The sequence below is a fragment of the Microcaecilia unicolor genome, chromosome 1 (assembly GCF_901765095.1).
Source record: "Microcaecilia unicolor chromosome 1, aMicUni1.1, whole genome shotgun sequence".
NCBI classification, from domain to species: Eukaryota; Metazoa; Chordata; class Amphibia; order Gymnophiona; family Siphonopidae; genus Microcaecilia; species Microcaecilia unicolor.
Window position 1 is genome coordinate 549,798,506 of NC_044031.1, and position 21,866 is coordinate 549,820,371.

The window sequence follows — 21,866 nt, forward strand, 5'->3', positions numbered from 1 at the left end:
GCACATTTCAAAAAGCTGACATATTTCAATTAATATATTCTGAATAAAATACTTTTTCTACCTTTGTTGATCATTTAGTTTTTCTATTCGCTTTCGTCCCAGTGTCTTCTGTTTTATGCAGTGTCTTCTGTTTTATGCAGTGTCTTCTTTCCAGTAGGCTTCCCTCTGCTCCCCACCCTCCCAGTCCCATCCATCTCCTGCTCCTTCCCTCTGCTCACCTCCTTTCCCAGTCCAATCCAATTCCTGGTCCTTCCCTCTGCTCCCCACCCACCCCTCCCAGTCCCATCCATCTCTTGCTCCTTCCCTCTGCTTCCCACCCCTCCCAGTCCCATCCATCTCCTGCTCCTTCCCTCTGCTTCCCACCCTCCCAGTCCCATCCATCTCCTGCTCCTTCGCTCTGCTTCCCACCCTCCCAGTCCCATCCATCTCTTGCTCCTTCCCTCTGCTCACCTCCTTTCCCAGTCCAATCCAATTCCTGGTCCTTCCCTCTGCTCCCCACCCACCCCTCCCAGTCCCATCCATCTCTTGCTCCTTCTCTCTGCTTCCCACCCCTCCCAGTCCCATCCATCTCCTGCTCCTTCCCTCTGCTTCCCACCCTCCCAGTCCCATCCATCTCCTGCTCCTTCCCTCTGCTTCCCACCCCTCCCAGTCCCATCCATCTCCTGCTCCTTCCCTCTGCTTCCCACCCTCCAGTGCATATTACCTTTCTTTGCCTCCATCTGAGTGGCAAAAAGTCTAGTCATCCCATGAGTCCCCCGGAAGAGCCAAGCATCTTGGGCTATGTCATGAAGGCTGGTGAAAATAAGTGGTTAGGTGCTACTTATAGTTGTTGATGCCTGATTTATATATTTATTGGGATTTATTAACCACCTTTATGAGGAGATTCTCCCAAGCTGGTGTACAGCAGGTATAATCAGTGGCGTTCCTAGGGGGGCTGACACCCAGGGCAGATCGCCGATGCGCCCCGCCCCCCGGGTGCACCCCCCCCCCCGGAACAGTACGACGCCCCCCCGGCGAAAGAACCCCCCCCCCGGGTGCACGCCACTGGGGGGGGGGGGGTGCTGCGCGCCTGCCGGCTCTTCGTTTTCATGCTCCCTCTGCCCCGGAACAGGAAGTAACCTGTACCGGGGCAAAGGGAGCATGAAAACAAAGAGCCGGGAGGCGCGCGGCACCCCCCCAGCAGCGTGCACCCGGGGCGGACCGCCCCTACCGCCCCCCCCCCTTGGTACGACACTGGGTATAATTTAATATAAAACTTATAATTTTTTTAACAGTATAACAATAGTGAAATGATCAAACATAAGCATAAATACAATCAGTGAAGTAAACTTGGAAATGACAAACTAAGACTAGTAATAGGACTAACATGAAAAAGTATGAGAAATATCATATTTAACAGCAATGAAGAACATTATATAAAAGATATATGATAAAAGTCATTCAGTGTGTAACAGGAATTAATTTATACTTGGGGATAGCTCTAGAGCACTCACTAATGTTTATAATTTATATATATATATATTTTTTTTTTTTTTTTTTTTTTTTTAATTCTCCACCAGTTGCTGATTAGAGCAACAAGATTCACAATTGCAATGAATTAAGCATTAAGTACATTTATTGGATTACATTAACCTGCATTACCAGGTTTAAGAAAGACAGGAGCACTATATATATATAGATTCAAAAGGGTTTATTAAGTTACAATTTTAGCAATTAATGTTGCAGCGAGAGGTAAGAGTCTTAAGAGATCTTACAGAGAATCTGTGCTTAAGTAAGGTAGCATGTTTTTAAATCAGAAGGTATAACTTACAGAACAGTCTTTGTTGTAGAGCATGCTGTGGTCCAGTGAAGAGCCATGAGGCAGAGGCAGGTCCTCATAGCAGTCAGGTGGGCTACAGGTCCCAGAGCAGCAGATTTCCAAGAGCAGATTCCCAAGAGCAGGCAGGTCCGAAGAGCTAGAGAGCTGGGCTTTTCCAGGCCTTTTATACAGTCTGTTTGCAGGGAAATATATGAGTGCATGTCCTGTGTGCATTTGCTTCCTGGTTTGCACTCGACCCTGGGCATTTGCAAAGCATTGTGGTATCTTGGTCTCATGTCTTATGACATCACAAGACTTCCTGTCTGGATTTTGTTGACAAATGATCTTTTGAAGCACAAGGCTGGCTTCCTGTCTCAGTCTCTGTAGCAGATACACATTATACTTTCCTTTTGTCAATAGGTGTGTGGATTCCCACCTTCACAGGTTTTCTGTCTCCTTGTATCTACTGGTTACCTTTGATCCTTTGTTCTGTTGACCAGCCAGGCTTTTTGATCAGAGGAAGAGAGTAAATTTAAAACTCTGAAGCAGTTCCTTACTTGAGAATAGTCTTTTGTTAAAGGGGGAAGAAGGGGGAGCACTGAGTCCTCTGTGGCAAGTGGTTTATGGCTTCCTGTTTATTCTTTCATTCTGAGTCAATAGCTGGAGTTACACCTTCCGAGACCCTCTGACCGCAGTTCTGCAGAAATCTTGATGAGCCTTCCAGTCAGCTTTTCTTATGAGTCCTTGTTAGGTGGGAGGAAAAGGAAGCTATATCCCAGTACCTTTTGTCTCTGTTAAGTGTTTGTAATTGACTAGCCCTGCTATCAGAAGTTCCCAGGAAAGGGGGGGGGGAAGAGGGACTTGAAATGAAAGCCAGTTTCTCTGTTGCAGTTTCAATATGTCTTTTAAAAGCTGCATTTTTATATCTGATTCAGCATAATCAATAATCCTGATAATTTAAACTGATACCATTACAAGTGTAAATGGTACCATAATAGATAGCATGGAAGAACATTTAAATAACATAGATATAATACAGTGGCAGCATAATACCAATGAAACACCTTATAAGCACACTCTAGAACATTCAAATAATATAGATATGATGCTAATGTTGATTGCAGTACTATCTACAAGGAATTGATTTAACATCAGTAGAATGTCCTATTCACAGCTACTTTTATTTATTTTCTTTTCATCTCAGGTCATCATAATTGTATAGCTAATACAGAGAAATGGCTCCAGCTTAAGGGAGGAAGTTATCAATATAAGCAGTAGTAGCCATGTCTCGTTGCATAAAATGAGACCTATGCTAAAATAGAATGAATTGTGGTAAAATAACATGTCTTAATGGTATCCCACATTGGTAACTTTCCCCCTTAATGGTGCACCCTTGGTGTACAATATATTACTCTCATATTTTTACTTTTCCCACTTCCTTTCTTTCTACAGAGTAGCTGTTTTGGTCCATATAAGGTAGAATTTGCTTAGGAGGTAAGCAGCTTCCTCCAGCATTGGCCTCTGCTTTATATGCTGCCAGCCCATGCACTCCAAAGCTGTTTCAAAAGAGCCACACACACATTGGAAGTGCAGCAGCAGAAATTTGTGTGGTGGTCAGCTTGGAACAAAGGATTTGTTTAAACTCCTTGTTAACACTCTCATAGACTTATTACTGTAAAGTCATGATATCTTAGAGTATAACCTTGACACACCAACCACACCTGAAGTCTCTATTATTTTTCTGAAGTCTCTTTTATTGAATAAATCACAGATAATTTACTCACAATCAGATGTTCAGAAGTGCTGCTCCAGGGCACAGAGACTCCGTAATCTGAGAGCTGTTGGAGGTGGAGATCTGAGGAGAGGTAGCTTTATTGCAGGGGAGAAAGATAGTTGAACAGGTAGAAGTGGTTCAATTTAATGGTTGGAGAAAGATATTTAATAAGTATGCTGGTTGTATTGATTTACCAATAAAAATTATAAATTAAAAAAAAAGAAGTGGTTCAAAGCTGGGTTACTGGAATGTGCGATATCTCATTAGGGAGGAGATATTTTCAAGGTAAAAAACCAAGTTCATTGCAGGGAGTTTCAGCAGGACAGAGCTGACTGGGCCAAGATGGTGAATGCCTCATGGCTGAAGGGACAAAAGGATGTTGAGGCTTCACACAGGCTCAGGGAGGAGCAGATAGAGACCAATGGGGACAGAGCCTGCCACCGGGTGGCAAGGGAAGTGCTAGAGGACAGCCCTCGATTGGAGGGAAAGGTCATACCTGGCTGACCTCCCAGGACAGAGATAGTAAGAATGACCAGGAAATGATAGCAGGAAGACAAAAGAGCCAAGCTTGGCAGAGAGAGAGGAGGTCTGGGCAGCCTCACAACCAGTGGTATTACTACTACTACTATTTAGCAATTTTATAGCGCTACAAAGCATACACAGCGCTGCACAAACATAGAAGAAGAAAGACAGTCCCTGCTCAAAGAGCTTACAATCTAATAGAACAGTTCTTATACAGTCAAGCAAGTGTGGTTGCATTGCTTGTGAACTACATTACACACAATGCCTTGCTCTCACATCTTTGCCGAGGAAACTACAACAGTGAAGGTCCTTAGAAATGAGAATAACAGTAAAGGCATTAAACACATTTTAGGATCACATTATAAACCGGTGCGAGGCTGTCAGAGGACAGAACACTCCTACAGAACATAAGTATTCTTCTTCCTTCAAAAATATTTTGTGATTGTTGTTCATTTCATTGGATCCCTTCGCCTTTCTTTTGAGGAGCTGGACTATCTGCTCTCTTTCCTTGTCTCTCTATCTTCATCTTTTATTGTGGTTGGTGACTTTAATTTTCTTGATCTTTCTTCTTCCTTGTACTTCACTTATTTGGGGTTACACATTCATTGCCTGCAATACTTGCTTTACATATAATTGTTTAAACCTCATCTTCTACCATACCTTGAATTTCTTTCATTTCTTTCATTCTCAGTATCTTCATACCCTTTTTCCAGTCATCTCCTTTCTCTGTTATTGAGTCTTTCTTTTTCATTCATCACCAATCAAAAAATCCTTAGGAGTAATTCTGTGCTGGTTTGTTTATTTATTACATAACAACATGTATAAAACTACAATAAAACAATAAACAAAACTGACAAAAAGACTGCGGAGGCTATATAAAAGGTGACAATGAGGGAGAAATTATCAATGTGGGCTACCCAGGGGCTTAGCCAGCCCTCCCGATTTGGGAGCCCAGGAGTAAACTGGGGAACAACACATTCCCTCCCTCTCCCCCCCCCCCCCCCCCCCCCCCGGCATGCCAAAAACTAATATCTTCCCTTGCAGGAATGCTGAAGCCCACCAACCATCCTGCAGTTCTTGCACAAACTGAGCATGCATGGGGAGTTTTGGCATCAGTGGATAGAGGCACACCGCTGACTTCTTTGTACTTCAGCAGCGCAAAGAGGAGGGGAGCGAGCAGCTCAGCAATGAATTTCTTTGACTGGCGGGGCTTAAGCATCCCAACCAGCCACTAAACAGGAGCTGTACATTTGGAAGGAGCCTGAGACCAAAGTAGGGGGACCCATTTCCCAAACGAGCCTCCCTGTGGCTACACCACTAAGGCTACCGTTGATATACAATTTACTGTTAACCTCAGTTATTAGTAAGGAGATGTCATTGCATAAAATGGGACCTGTGCTAAATATAGCATGAGCTAGTGATAAAATAACATGTCACAAAAGTAATCCACATTGATAACTACGCCCCTGAGTATGCTTAAAAACAAAGCCTTTAGATATTTTTAGAACATTAAAGTATCTGTCATCAGTTTTAACTTGGTTGGTAATTTGTTCTATTCAGTAGGTGCTGCTAAGGAGAAACCTCAGGCTCATGTGTCTGCAAACTGAATCTGCCTGACTATTAGGATTTGAAGTAGCTTTGAATCCATAGACATACATAGGTCTAAGGGACATCCCCATTCAATGTGTGATGAACTAACAAAATCAATTTAAGTTGAATCCTCCAGTTTAGTGGAAGCCAGTGTAACAATGGCAACAGGGCCGTGCCAACACAGTAAGCGGGGTAAGCACCGCAGGGGGGCACCGACCTCTGGAGGGCGCGGCTCACTTGCAAAATCTTTTACCTGAAGTTGTGATTCTCCTCTCTCCCCTGCCCTTCCCTCTCCGCGTCAGGAAGTGAAGGCAGCCCAGCAGTGCTAACTGAGGCAGACACGCTCTGCTAAAGTTGCTTCAAAGAGTATAACCAGTGCTATATATGTCTTTGGTGTGGGAAGAACTCCTCATTCAGGGTGAGCTTGAACAACATTCAAATTAAAGAGAACAGGTTTGGAGGGAGGTGTGCAAGTGAGACGGGATAAATAAAAAATAAATAGTGTAATTGTTTGTTAAAATCTGTAAGTGGTTCAAAGTTGTTTTTTTTCTGAGCATGTACACTGAGAGGAGGGCATGACTGCAATGATGTGTGCATAATTATCAGGTAACCTGAGATAGCTACAGCTAAAAGCCATTTCATTGGCTGATGGTTCAAAGAGGAAGTTTAGCTGTGTTGAAGAGCTGGTAAGTGAAAATCTGATTGCTTTTTTTGTGTGTAATTACTAAATGTTTTGTGTGTAATTACTAAATGTTTATTTCTTATATATCTCCACCATTTATGATGTATTGTAAGCCACATTGATCCTGCAAAGAGGTGGGAAAATGTGGGATACAAATGCAATAAATAAATAAATATAAAACATTCTGCTTGGATAGGAAGAGTTTGTGGTATGTGAAAATACATTTTGCTTTAATGAAATTGCTAAACTTTAGAGTCAGAGACTTATCAATGAGGGATACATACAGTGCTTTTTTTGTGCCGGTACGCACCGGTACAGCGTACCGGCACCTTTTCCCTGAGGTCCGGCTCACTTGCCCGCTCCCTTCTGTTCCTGCTCTCGCGCTCCAAAATCTTTTACCCGAAGTCGCGATTCTCTTCTCTCCCCTGCCCTCCCCTCCATGTCCAACAATTCTCTCTCCTCTCCCCTGTCCTCCCCTCCATGTCCAGCGTGTCGCCTCCCTCTCCTCTCCATGCTGGACATGGAGGGGAGAGGAGGGCAGGGAAGAGAGAATTGCTGGACATGGAGGGGAGAGGAGGGCAGGGAAGAGAGAATTGCTGGACATGGATGAGAGGGGAGGTCAGCGAAGAGAGATTCGCTGGACATGAAGGGCAGGGAAGAGAGGAGAATCGTTGGACATGGATGGGAGGTGAGGGCAGGGGAGAGAGGAAAATCGCTGGACATGGATGAGAGGGGAGGGCAGGGAAGAGAGATTCTCTGGACATGGATGGATGGAGGAGTTGGCGGGGAGAGAGGAGAAATGCTGGTCTTGGATGGAGGAGAGGGGAGAGAGAATTATTGCTTTATATGGATACAGGGGAGGGACGAGAGAGGAGAAATGCTGAACATGGATGAAGGGGATGTGAGAGAAGAAGTGCTGGACATGGATGGAGGTGAGGAAAGAAAAAAGAAGAAGATGCACATGGATGGAGATGAGGGAAAGGGAAGAGAGGAGAAAAACTGCACATGGATGGAGAAAATAGGCAAAAGCTGGATCCACGTTATACCTCCTCCAGTCAGTTCCATAGAGGAGGACACAGCTTTTACTTATGGATGTAGGGCAAGAAATGAAGAAGAAAGGAGGAAAGTAAAGAAATAAATGGAAAGGAAGCCCTGGAAACGGAGTTAAGAGAACAGATAGAGAGCAGCAGAATCAGAGACTTGGACCAATATGGATAGAAAAACAAAGTCACCAGACAACAAAGGTAGAAAAAATCATTTTATTTTCATTTTAGTGTTTGGAATATGTCCACTTTGAGAATTTACATCTGCTATCTTATTTTGCAATGTATAGCAATTTGTTTTCTAAGAATATTGCTGACAATTCCTGGCCATGTGGCAAGTGGTGAACGATCATTTTCACGGTTAAAAATCATAAAAAATTATTTGTGATCAAGTATTTTGCAAGAAAGGCTTGTAAGCCTTGCCATCTTGTGCCACATGGAGGGGGGCGCCAACTGATAGTCCGCAGGGGGGCACCAGAGACCCTAGGCACGGCCCTGAATGGCAAATAAGATGCGATGTGAGCATTTCTATTGGCAACAGTCAATAAATGAGCTGCTGAATTCTGGACAAATTGTAGGGCTTTCAAATTGAAGTTTTGAAATATATATCCCAGAAAATTAAAGGAAAAATAGGAATGAAAAAACATGTACATAGACTAAATAAACATATAAATATCAATTCTAATAGCCCCCATATCATGGGAAACAGATAAGATCCAAAAGATACCAAAAACAGAAAAAGGAAGAAACCTTAATTATGACCAACATATCTTAACAGTCCTGTAATCTATTCCATCTCCTAGGCATTTTGCACATTTGTATGTTCAAGAATAAATTTCTAAAGATGCACTGATCCCACAACTACACAAATATATATCTATTACCCCAAAATGTCACAAGGCTCTTACAAAGGAATCTTTAAAAAAAAAAAAAAAGAAAGGAAAGAAAAAAATAAGATTCCTCCCCGTAACCAAGATAGAACAATCCCATGAATATATGTGTACTGCCCTGAAATGTCACAAGACACTTACAAGGTAATCTTGTACCCCACAGCGCGCTGTCATATCCGGTATATTTATTTTTGTAGCGCTGATGTGTGCCCAGCAGTAGTTGGGCAGTGCCGCTTGCTGCCCGGTTAGCGCTGGAGCCCTTATCACCACCGCAGGCCCCTTTTTACTGCAGTTGGTAAAAGTAACATATAGTTACTATATGTTACTTTTACCAACTGCAGTAAAAGGGGGCCTGCGAGGTCTTTTTTTTTTAAGAAATGGCCATGCGGCAAGTGAAGTGCTGTATGTGTTTCTTTTATTTTCTTTGCTTCTTGTGATATTGTGAACTAGTGGTATAGCTAGGACAGCATCTCTCCCTCTCTCACCCTGACCCCCCCCCCTTGTAGTATGACATCTCTCTCTCTCTCTCTCTCTCTCTCCCCCCCCTCCCCCCCTCCATCCCTTTCCCTTCAGTGGTCCAGCATCTCTACCTCTCCCCTCCCTGTGGTCCAGTGTCTGTCTCTGTCCACTTCTCCTCAGGTCCAGCATCTCTTCCCTCTCCACCCCCATCCCCCACCTTTTAGTACGGGTCTGGGTCTCCTCCCTCTCTCCCCCACCCCCTTTGGTCTGAGTCTCTCTGTCTCTTCCCCCCCCCCCCCCCCCCCCCCCCCCACAGGCCTGGCATCTCTCCATCTGCCTCCTCCTTCTCCCTCACTCTGCAAAGGACTGGCATCGCTCGCAAGGCCCCATCACCACCACACCAGTCTGGCATCTCTCTTTAGCTACTTGTTCCCCCAACCCCCACCAACATACAATCCTCCAACCTGGCAGTGACAGCGATGACAACAGCTAGCCTTCTTCTGGCCCCACCAGGGCCTTTCCTCTGCCATCCTACCTCCTCTAATATAACTTCTTATGTGCGGAACCAGGCAAAGGAAAGGCCCTAACAGGACCGGTTAAAGCTAGTTATTGTCATCACTGCCACTGTTGGTTCCAGGGTGCCAGGTTGGAGAACCATAGGGAGTGGGGGTTCTGAGAGATACCCCAGACCTGCAGCAGGGAGAGAGAGAGAGAGAGATCATACAGCTGGGGGGGGAGGGAAGGGAGAGAGGATGGGAGAGACAGAGAAATGCCAGACAGCCAATGAGTTAAAAGGCATTGTAACTGGCCCCTACCAGTGGATGGCCCTGGGCTTTTTGCCAGGCTCACTTAATGGTAGCTATGCCCCTGCTGTGAACTAAACTGCAGGTGAAAAAGCCAGAAGGAGGACAAGCTGCCAAGAGAATTTATACTTCTGGGTTCTTGGGATTTAGACACTTGAATTCAAAGAAGTCAGTCTCCATATGGAATGGTATTCCAAGAGTGTAGGGGTAAAGATTACCGTCATCACATGTTGGGGAAGCCACCAACTTAATGAAAACCCCATTCTATTATGCTCACCGAAAAGAGACTTCTATTCTTGTGTCTACCCCCTGTTAAAATGTATGTCAAAATCTCCCATAATATTCAAATGTGAAAATTTGATAGCAAAATAGAAAGAGGGTGCCTACCCTTGGGGCTTTGTGGACTGTGCAATGTCCACATTTCATAACCCAGGACACAAATTACTATACTGATCAAAATAAAATTTTTGATTAAATAAGATATACCCTATCTCCTCTCTAAGGGGGGTCTTTTACTAAAGATTAGCTCGAGTTATCTGCAGCAGGACCTATTTTATTCTTATGGGCCCTGCTGCAGATAACTCGAGCTAATCTTTAGTAAAAGACCCCCTTATTTTACCTAGGAACTTGGAAAAAGTGGACAAGCTTGTTCTAATGAGATCACATTCTCCTCCCCATCCATGTTTCTGTAATATCAAGTAGATCCAACCTAACAAATAATCTACTTGAGCAGATTTAGTGTCAACAAAATTAACATTCAAGAGCCCATATTCCATCTGCTTGTACTTTCTACCATAGTCCTCATCTTTCTTCTTTATTGAAACTAGAGAGTTGCACAGGGACAGAAATCTTACCCATCCCCGCCAGTCCCTACTGGAATCCTACCCGTCCTCGCCCGTCCCTACTGGAATCCTACCCGTCCTCGCCCGTCCCTACTGGAATCTTACCCATCCCCGCAAAAATTTAACCCATCCCCACCCATACCCATAAGAATTTAATGGTACATAAAAGAAAATTCCAGTCAGCTCCCTCAGTCTCTCTCCGGATTTGAGCCACAGCACTGTAGGCAAGGAAGGAATGGAAGTTGAAACTTAGAACACTCTGGTGTGCACATGTAAGATTTGTCTCTGATTTCCTGGCACTGTGTGCTGAGAGGTCGCCACATGCATGCGCCAGTAGGTCAGGTGACATCCGATGCTCTTGCCTGTGTCAGTGCTGAGGTCTGCGCATCAGCCCGGGAGCATTGTAACATAGTAAGTGACTCAAATAAAGACCTGACCAGTCCATCCAGTCTGCCCAATAGTCACACTCATTATCAATTCATGATTAAATCAATGAGTGTGATATTATATACTTGATTATGGTCTTTCTTTGGCGGTTCTGGAACATAGACCATAGAAGTCTCTCTAGCCCTATCCTTATGTTCTAACTGCTGGAGTTGCCGTTGAAACTCACTCCAGTCTATTTGTCATCTCATTTGTGGGACACAGACCGTAAAAGTCTGTCCAGCACTGTCCTACTGTTCCAGCCACTGAAGTTATCTAAGCCCTTTCCAGCCAATCCTAAACCAGATTGCCATGTATGAGACACAGACCATACAAGTCTGCCCGGTATCAGCCCTAGTTCATCACAGTCAGAGTCGCCATCTAAGCATCACTTGACACATCCAAACACATGCAGCCGTTTAAGGTTAGGTTTTTTATAACTTCCATTTTCTAATTAGAGATCCTCTGTGTTCATCCCACATCTTTTTGAATGCAGTTTAGTAAATAGACCACGCTTGTGTAATACATACATATAAACTCTGAAGAAATGAACAGTTTTTTAAATCTATAGAGTATGGGACTGATATTCAAAAAAAGGCTTACCTGGTTTACAGGACCTTCTAACAGGATAAGTCCTATTGAGGCCAACATTCAGTAGCTCTATTCATATAGAACTGAATTCTGTAAATGGTGCCCAAATTTGAGCACCAAAAAATGCACGCTAAACACTATTCTATAAACAGCACTCATTTATAGAATAGTGCCAGAATCCATGCCCAAGTTTGGGCATGAGGATTTATACCAACTGTACCCTGATGTAAATTCCTTCAAAAAGACGGTAAATAAATCCTAATAAATAAATAAATAACACTGCACAGAAATCCTAGAAACGCCTCTGACCTGCCCATGCCCCTCCCATGACCACACCCCCTTTGTAGATCTGGGTGGAAAAATTTACGCGTACATCTTTATAGAATAGCGACTATAAAGATATGCGTGTAAATCCAGTTATTGCCAGTTAGCGCCAATAATTGATTTTTAGCACCCATTTATCGGTGCTAATTGGCTTGTTAAACAATTACATTACGCACTCAATTTGGGCATGTGCACAATTTTGAGCACTACATATAGAATTAGGGGGATAGCGTCACTGAATATTTCCTCTGACCTCCTCAGAACTATCCGGATAGTGCCGGACCAGTTTGTGTGTGAAACTAGAGAGGAGCTAGCACTTATCTGAATAGCAACAATTTTCAACAACATCTGGATAGCTATCCTCATAACTAAGGACAAAAAAAAGGCTGTCCCAAGAGTATGTGGACTGGCTACCTACATAGCTGCTAATTACCACTGGATTACCACCACGCAAGTCATTTCCGGGGAGTTTCTTTTTCCTCTGGAAATGGCACTTGCTTGGGGTGGAACTACTACCGGCAGCTGTGTTGGGTGGGCATTAGCCCCAGCGTATATGGACACCCTTGTCAGCTTACCACTGCGTAACTCTCACAGATCAGCTCACTTGTACCTAAATCTGCAATACCCAATCGACAGAGGCCTCAAGTATAAAACCACCTACGCTTCCACCTTTTCCTGCATTAGCGCACAACTGTGGAATATTCGGTCTACCTAAATTTCTGAAAATCACCCCTGATCATCTGACCTTTAAAAAATACCTTAAGACCTTCTTATTTGGGAAAGCTTACACTTTTGACCCGCCCCGCACCGCTGTCTATTGAACTCCACTTCTCTTTCCACATTTTCCCACCTCTGCTATTACTTACAAGCCTCTTTCACTACAATGCCTTTGACTGTTTATTGTACACTTGACGTATGCTTTCTGTAATTCCTGTAAGCCACATTGAGCCTGCCCTTGGGTGGGAATATGTGGGATATAAACGCTATAAATAAATAAATATAGTGTTTAGTAAGCCCACATTGGACCTACTGACGTTTTGTAAAAGACCCCCTAAAAGAACAATGGTCACTGTGGACTCAATATTGCCCCCTTTGGTGTCTGTTCTATACGAGAATTTGGGGGCACTGATTCCATTATAAAATATTAGCAAAAATCTGCATTGGTGTGCCTAAATTTATTCGTGACTATTTATTTAAGGTCAATGGCTGGTATAAATAGGTGCACCGAAATGAACCATGCAACCTGCTTAACTTATAGTATTCTACTAGTTATGTGCATAATTCAGAGAAACGCCGATGCGCTGTTCATATGTACACCCCCTTGCAGTTATGCGCTATAGCACTTTCATGTGCTTTTATATTGCACTTACATGAGTATGTACTTCTTTTCTGTGCACTTACACAAGGCACGTGTAACTTCACGTTCCCAATTATAGAATTGCCCTTCAAATGTTTTAGTGCATTAAAGACCAGATTATATATATGGCACCCTAAAAATCAGTGCCAAAAAAATACACTTAGGAGTATTCTGTAAATTACATCTAAAGTTAGGTGTGGTTTATATAATACACCTAGCACCTATCCACATGACTAAATTTAGTCGCCGGTATTTACACCATTCTACGCCCATGGCCATGCCCACTTTTCAGTTCTGCGTCTTAGAATTTATGCGCAGAACTTTACAGAATACACTTAGCAAGTTCCGCATGTAAATTCTAATTGATGCCAATTAGTGTTAATTGCCTGTGAAGTGGCAATTATCGGCTCTGATTGGCTTGTTAAGATAATTAAGTTGCATGCACAAATCAGAATATTGGATTTGCACACATAACTCCGGTCGCACTATTTAGAATACAGGGTTAAATGGCTTCTCCATGGTGTTAAAATACTTAGCAAATATTCAGTAGATCATCAATCACAGATTCAGATGCTTGCCTGTGGGTCTTTCCACTGAATTGCAGACAATGCAGCACAGTCAGTAAATCTCCTGTTTAATGAAATATCACACGTTGTGAAGAGAATCATTCCTGTCATCAGCTCAGCAGACACTTAGCAGGATCTGAGAGATTGCTACTGACCATGTAATGAGAGGATACCTTTTGACAGCGAGATGGAAAACAAACCATTGTTAGTGTATCAGTTGTATCTTATTTGCTGTGCTGTGCTTGTCATGTTTTCAGACTTTTCTTTGTAACTTATTTTGGATGCTAAAAATCACAAATAAAATGAAACAGAATATGATGGCCAAAATTACTATGGGGATCATTTTGGAAAGAAAAAAACACCCAAAAAGTCTCATAAAGGAGCATTTGGCCAAATTTCTTCTCAAAACATCCAAATTGGTATTTTTGAAACCTGTATTGTAAACTTTTATCTATGCAATTCATCTGCACTGCTTCCAAATCACACGGGGTTGTGTTGGGGCAAGCTAAAGGTGGGCTTAGGGTGTTCCTAACACTTGAACATTTTACAGCCATAATGGAACAAAATTAAAATGTCTAGGTCTTCAACGTTTTGGTCTAGACCTGTTTTTAGAACGAATAAGGCACAAAAAGGTGCCCTAAATGACCAGATGACCACTGCAGGGAATCAAGGATGACATAAGAATAGCCATACTGGGTCAGACCAGTAGTCCATCTACCCTAGTATCCTGCTTCCAACAGTGGCCAATCCAGTTCACAAGTACCTGGTAGACACCCAGTTAGTAGCAACAGTCCATGCTGGAGAATGTAATAGAGCAGTTCTAGAAATTGAAGAGTGGCAAATCTCCCGGACCGGATGGTATTCGTCCCAGAGTACTGGTAGAACTGAAAAATGAACTTGCGAAACTATTGTTAGTAATATGTAATTTATCCTTAAAATTGAGCGTGGTACCGGAAGATTGGAGGGTGGCCAGTGTAACGCCGATTCTTTAAAAAGGTTCCAAAGGAGATCTGGGAAATTATAGACTGGTGAGTCTGACGTCGGTGCTGGGCAAAATGGTAGAGACTATTATAAAGAACTAAATTACAGATCATATTCAAAAGCATGGATTAATGAGACAAAGCCAACATGGGTTTAGTAAAGGGAAATCTTGCCTCACCAATCTGTTACATTTCTTTGAAGGGGTGAACAAATATGTGGATAAAGATGAGCTGGTTGATATTGTGTATTTGGATTTTCAGAAGGCGTTTGACAAAGTACCTCATGAAAGACTCCAGAGAAAATTGAAGAGTCATGGGATAGGAGGTACTGTCCTATTGTGTATTAAAAATTGGTTACAAGATAGAAAGCAGAGAGTAGGGTTAAATGGTCAGTATTCTCAATGGAGAAGGGTATTTAATGGAGTTCCCTAGGGGTCTGTGCTGGGACCGCTGCTCTTTAACATATTTATAAATGACCTAGAGATGGGAGTAACTAGTGAGGTAATTAAATTTGCTGATGACACAAAGTTATTCAAAGTTGTTAAATCGCAGGAGGATTGTGAAAAATTACAAGAGAACCTTATGAGACTGGGAGACTGGGCGTCTAAATGGCAGATGACGTTAAATGTGAGCAAGTGCAAAGTGATGCATGTGGGAAAGAGGAACCCAAATTATAGCTACGTCATGCAGGGTTCCACGTTAGGAGTCACCAACCAAGAAAGGGATCTAGGTGTCGTCATTGATGATACGTTGAAACCTTCTGCACAGTGTGCTGCTGCGGCTAAGAAAGCAAATAGAATGTTAGGTATTATTAGGAAAGGAATGGAAAACAAAAATGAGGACGTTATAATGCCTTTGTATCGCTCCATGGTGTTTCTGCACCTCAAATGTTGTGTTCAATTCTGGTTGCCGCATCTCAAAAAAGATATAGTGGAAGTAGAAAAGGTTCAGAGAAGGGCGACGAAAATGATAAAGGGGATGGGATGACTTACTTATGAGGAATGGCTAAAGCGGCTAGGGCTCTTCAGCTTAAAGAAAAGATGGCTGAGGGGAGATATGATAGAGGTCTATAAAATAATGAGTGGAGTGGAACGGGTAGACATGAAGCGCCTGTTTACGCTTTCCAAAAATACTAGGACTAAGGGGCATGCGATGAAGCTACAAAGTAGTAAATTTAAAACAAATAGAAAAATTTTCTTCACTCAACGTGTAATTAAACCCTGGAATTCGTTGCCAGAGAATGTGGTAAAGGTGGTTAGCTTAGCAGAGTTTGGACAGCTTCCTAAAGGAAAAGTCCATAGACCATTATTAAATTGGACTTGGGTAAAATCCACTATTTCTGGGATAAGTGGCATAAAATGTTTTGTACTTTTTTGGGATCTTGCCAGGTACTTGTGACCTGGATTGGCCACTGTTGGAAACAGGATGCTGGGCTTGATGGACCATTGGTCTGTCCCAGTATGGCAATATTTATGAGATATGGTGACCAGAATTGAATGCCAGTGGCTCTTCCCCAGTAGTCGTTGACCTGCTCGCACTCTCCAAAGATGTGAATGAAAACAGTACATATCTGCCTGTATGCCAGCTTTAGGTGTTATAGCCAGTTCTATTAGACCAGGAAGCAGGTCACTGGAGTAGCCTAGTGGTTGGTGCAGTGCACTGTTGAGAGGACTCAGGCCCATATCCCACTCTACCTGTTAGACTTGTGGTGGAAAGTGAGAGCCCTCACACACTCACCAGAAACGTACTGTACCCACATATAGTTGACCTCTCACCCTTAAGGGCTATTGTAGTGGTGTGCAGTTGGGTACAGTAGGTTTTTAGTGCGTTTTGGAGGGCTCACTATCATAGGCGCCCGGTATAAGAGGCTTGGACAGGCTAAGCCTCCCCTGCTGTGCTCTGAGAGGTTTAAATTGTTGATTTACCTCCATCCTCACAGCAGGAGCTGCAGTGAAAGCCCTCTAGCCTTGTGTAACCAATTGTAGAAATTGGTTTATGGTTTGTTTACCTTACTGCTGGGAGAGCGGGGGAGGGGGGGTTGGCTGGGTTGCCAGGGAGATATTTAAGGAGGATGACTTCCTGACCTGCACTGAGAACAGACAGCAGCAGAATCGGACAACCAGACAACAAAGGTAGAAAAGATCATTTTATTTTCATTTTAGTGTTTGAAATATGTCCACTTTGAGAATCAGGTGCTCAACATTAAAAGTTTATATTTATTTACTTATTTATGGCATTTTATCCCACATTAAACATGAATTAGGGTGTTTTGTGGCTCTACGTAAGAATTGTGATGATATGATCCCTTGTTTCATATTGTTGATGGTCTGCATTTTCCGTATGGGTGGTATATTGGTGTATTAGGTTCTGCCCAGTGTAATATTTATGGTACAGTAAGGTTTTGAGTGTGTTTTTGCACAAAGTTGTGCATAGTGTTTTGCAGTTGAGCGATTGTGCTTAGAATATGCTTTGAGCAACCACTTTATTCTTTGACATATGATACATATCTAATATCTAAATTTAATAAAAGGTATTAATTGTGACTTTTATTTTTATTTATTTATTTTTTTCTGTGTGTTATCAGACAATTATGGATTTAAGCTCCACCCCTGGCCCCCTAACCTCGCCCCCTTTAGCCTCCCCAAACAGTTGGGCCACCGACCGCCTATGCTCACTATACAATATAAGGGGGTAGCGGTGAGATGTGTACCTGGGAGGTTTTATAAGAAATCTATTGCAGTGCCCCCCAGGTTGCCCTTGGAATGTCTGGGTGGCCAGTCTACTAAGAATGCTGGCTCCTCCCACATGCTAATGGCTTGATTTTGTGCGTTTTTATGTTGGGCATGGTTTTTTTTTTTAATGAACTAAAAAGGTAAATACACCGAGCACAAAATATCTTGCATATGGCAATTAAAAAATATATAGAGAGAGACATTTTGCTGTTTCGAAAATGGCTACATTTCCTATTTGAATTTGGGACATTTAGCACAAAAATGCCCCATCCGCATGGCCTATGTCTGCCCATCAATTTATTGTATTCAGCTCTGTATGGCCTTCCTCTGTCTGAGGGCCTTTTGTGCACCTCCCATGCTTTTGTGAACATCTCCACTAGGAAGCTGTTCCTTTCTATAAAGAAGTATTACCATTGATTGCTTCTGAGTCTGTGCCCTTTATTAAAGAAATTTGGATGCATATGTAGTACAATCAATGCCATTTTGCCTTTTCTGAACAAGCTGATAGAGCAGTGCTGGGACACCTCCAGCTGTTTTTAGAAAACAACAGAATACTGTACCTCCTCCAGTCATATTTTATCCCAATGTTAGCACTGAACCAGCTGTAATTACTGGTTTCGTTAACTTATCTCATTCCTTTAATCAGGGCAGTGACTTGTCATAGTTCTGTTTGATCTTGGAGCCAACTTGGAAACCAATTTTATTCAGTTTTATTTCTTTTAGTATTATACTTTGTTTTATGTTGTAACATTGGTAAATGTATTTTTGATAGTATGACTACATTGAAATTATAAATAAAAATAAAATCTTTTAAGAATTTGCAGAAATTAAAATGTATTCTAAGGTAATTGTTAAGAAAAACACTCCTGTTTGTTATGGAACACCCCATCTATCAGTTCCAGTTTTGCATGACTGCATATGTGATAGCAGATTAACTGTGATAAATATTGGAATTAAGAATGCAAAATCAAAAGAGTTTGCGAGTTAAACCTCCTGTACATGCTTGGCTACACGTGGTATTTTTGTCCAATTTGTGATTGCAGTATCCTTCTGTAAACATACAGGGTGAACTTCTAGCAGAAATACAGGAGGCTTATGTGAGGAAGTCATACTAAAGCTATTTGTGAGTTTGCCAAAGAGAGAGCTTTGATTTATAATGTATGAAAAACTGCCATTTCTGAATTCATACAGGATGAGTTATTTCCTGTGTTTTGTTCCAAGAGAGCTCATAATATTATGCAGTCCAGTGTGAAAAATGAATTGAGGAAAAAGTGTCAGTTTTTTTCATGACTACCCCAGCGGCTTCTGAGATTCTGTCTAATGCGGCTCTTCTTTCTCATTTGTATTCTTTTTTAAGGTTGGGTCGTTGGATCTTTGGAAATTCTGGGGAGTCCAGCCAGCTTGGTCAGAAGCATAGGCAATGGGATAGCGGACTTCTTCAGACTTCCTTATGAAGGGCTGACCAGAGGTCCTGGAGCCTTCGTCAGTGGCGTCTCCAGAGGAACAACCTCATTTGTGAAACACATTTCTAAAGGTAGATTGCTCATGCCAATGGTTAGATTGTCAAATTATCAACTGCTATGTGCCTGAAGTTGAAATTTAGTGAAAAAAATATGATTGTGTGTGTGTGTGTGTGTGTGTATCTATCTATCTATCTATCTATCTATCTATCTATCTATCTATCTATCTATCTATCTATCTATCTATCTATCTATCTATCTATCTATCAGTATAAAATATTGCTCACAAGTTTTGTTTGACATCAAAGATTACCATGAAATGCTGTGAGCCTGCATGTTGCTTTTTCTGTAAAACAGAATGTGGGAGTGATTCAGAAAATCCAAATGTTAAAACCTCTCTGAGGAGACAGAAAGCCTTGGCTTGGCATCTGCGCCACGTAATAAAGACAGAAATATTAAAGATGTTAGGTGCTTCTGCTTCCCATCAGAAATCCTACACTGCGTTGCCTCATCATATTTATTATTTGGGGAAAAATGTAGATACAGTTGTCATAACTTTTGGAAGTATGTGGATGTATTTTGACATGAAGGCCAGTCTGGATGCAATCCACAGCCAGCTTCTCTATGCAGTGATATAGAAACAGTGCCATCTAGTGGTGCCAAATGGCAGCAACAAAACATGAAGCTGTATTTTTTCCCATGTGCTTCTTGCTTAATGAAGGCTTTTTTAAATAATCCTGTACGTAGCATTATTTATTTAAAATTTTCTGTTTTTTGTTGTTTCAACATAGTATAGAACAAATAACAATTTCAGAAAATAAGGGCTCAGTGCAGTCCACACAGTGACAGAGGCAAAACATCTCAGTTTGTTGCAGAAGGTGGGTGGCCTTGGATGGGGTGAAGTATATGAAAATACTTGAGAACCACATGGCAAATAAATAAACAGACACCATGTGTTAATTTCTAAAATGTTGTGTTTAACTCATGGTGAAACTTGGCTCTTTTTTTGTTTTGTTTTGTTTGTTTAGCAATGTGTCTTAAGTTCTATCTTTAAAGCTTTGTGATCTCATATATTGGCAAATATATCCTGTCTTTTAGAAAATGAGAGTAAAGTGATGTGGTAGAAAATGAGAGCAAACAGCTCCTCCTGACTGAAACAAGATAGCTACATTTTTAACTACTTTTCATCACAGTGGTTGGAAGAAGAGGGTTAAAGGGTTTGTTCTGGTTAACAGCTGCATAGCATCTACATGTGTAAATATCATACACATGCAATGCTGATTTTACAGTTCCAATATTTATACATGTTAGATGCTGCAAAATGCATAGATTTTAAAGGAGCAGGTTCCAGTTGAGGTTTGGACAGGTCCAAAGACTATGAAACTCTTTTACTAAAGGGCTTTAAGTACTTAGGGGCCATTTTATTAACACACACCAAACACAGCTTAAAATGGCATACTGTGGGATGCCCTCAAGCATCCTGTGGTAAGTGCCAATGCGGCATGTGCTTATCCACATGCTAAACAAATTTTCTATATTTTTTGGAAGGGAGCATGTCAGGGGGCATTACTGAGCTAATCAGTGCAGCCACATTACCGCACAATAACTAGTTAGTGCAAGATGATCACGTGAGCCCATACTGCCTACAAAACGGGTGGTGGTAAGGCCTCGCACGGTAAATTTTTTTTTTACAGCCACAAGCCAATGGGAACATTACCACGTGGCCATTAATATAGAAAGTAGGAAATCAGCCATTGTACGGCTGCTGCAAAAATGGCCTTAGCACGTGGGAAAAACACATGCAAGGTCATGCTAAGGTCACATTTTGCCACAACTTAGTAAAAGAGCCTCTTAATGCATGGAAGCAGGCAACCACATTAAGGGGATCTGTGGTAGTTTGCAGTGGCAGGGCAGTAGGGTACAAATCAGTGGGGGGTGATCTACTCCGTCCGTCGGTTTGGCTCCCTGCCCTTAACTTGTTCTGCAGCGCCAACACACGCCTTACATCTCTGTCGCGCCGCTCACTCTGTCTCCTCCCAGCAGTTGCGGCTCCTCTCTCTCTCTCCTCACTGTCGCCGCCTTCTTCCTTCAGCGCCTGCGGTGCCTGTTTGCCCGTCCTCTGTGATGGCTCCTCCTCTCTCTGTCCCACCCGCTGGCTTCAGTGCAGCTGCCCACAACACAAGCCTCCTGCGCCTTCCACTTACGGCTTTGGCACTTCCTGCACTGCACTCCAACTCCACCCCAGCCGGGCCACTGTGACTGGTAGCGTCAGCAGAAGAATCTGAGGATGGATCATGCAGGTCTTCGAGGTCACTTGCTTCCCCTTCCAGGTCCAGAGCAGAACCAGGTATTAATTAGGCGGCGCGATCCTAATAGTTATTTAAAAATTGTACTGCCTTGACTTTTTTTTTAAACATTTGATTACTTTTGCTGCTGCTAGTTTGGCAGGACCAGCACGCTGCACGCCGGGGGGGAGGGGGTATCATGAAATGTAAAAAGGAAGGACTGGGAGGGTCATGAAATGTAAAAAGGAAGGACCAGGGGGGCATCATGGAGGAGTGGCCTAGTGGTTAGGGTGGTGGATTTTGGTCCTGGGGAACTGAGGAACTGAGTTCGATTCCCACTTCAGGCACAGGCAGCTCCTTGTGACTCTGAGCAAGTCACTTAACCCTCCATTGCCCCATGTAAGCCACATTGAGCCTGCCATGAGTGGGAAAGCGCGGGGTACAAATATAACAAAAAAAAAATGTAAAAAGGAAGTACTTGGGGGAGCAAGAACACTAGTCTGGAATGGATGGAAGAGAAAGAGGACACCTGGCTAGATGGATGAAGGGGGGCAGAGAGAGGGGTGGACGGCGCTGATGGAAGGGAGAGAAGAACGGGCAGACCAGATGCTGGATGGAAAGGGGCAGAGAGAGGAAGCAGAAGCTGGATAGAAAGGGGTAGGAGAGGGCGGATGCTGGATGGAAAGGGGCAAGTGCGAGAGGGCATATGCTGGATGGAAGGCAGGGAGAGAAAGGGTAGCATTGC

General features: G+C 42.7%; 1 protein-coding gene across 1 annotated transcript in view; it reads left to right on the forward strand.

Moving 5' to 3' along the window:
* The window catches only part of VPS13B (vacuolar protein sorting 13 homolog B), a 1,674,799-nt gene that overhangs the window by 1,613,592 nt on the left and 39,341 nt on the right, over window positions 1–21,866 (forward strand). The window contains 1 exon segment of the mRNA XM_030217225.1: window positions 18,734–18,910. Within this exon segment, the coding sequence (XP_030073085.1) occupies window positions 18,734–18,910 (177 nt within the window).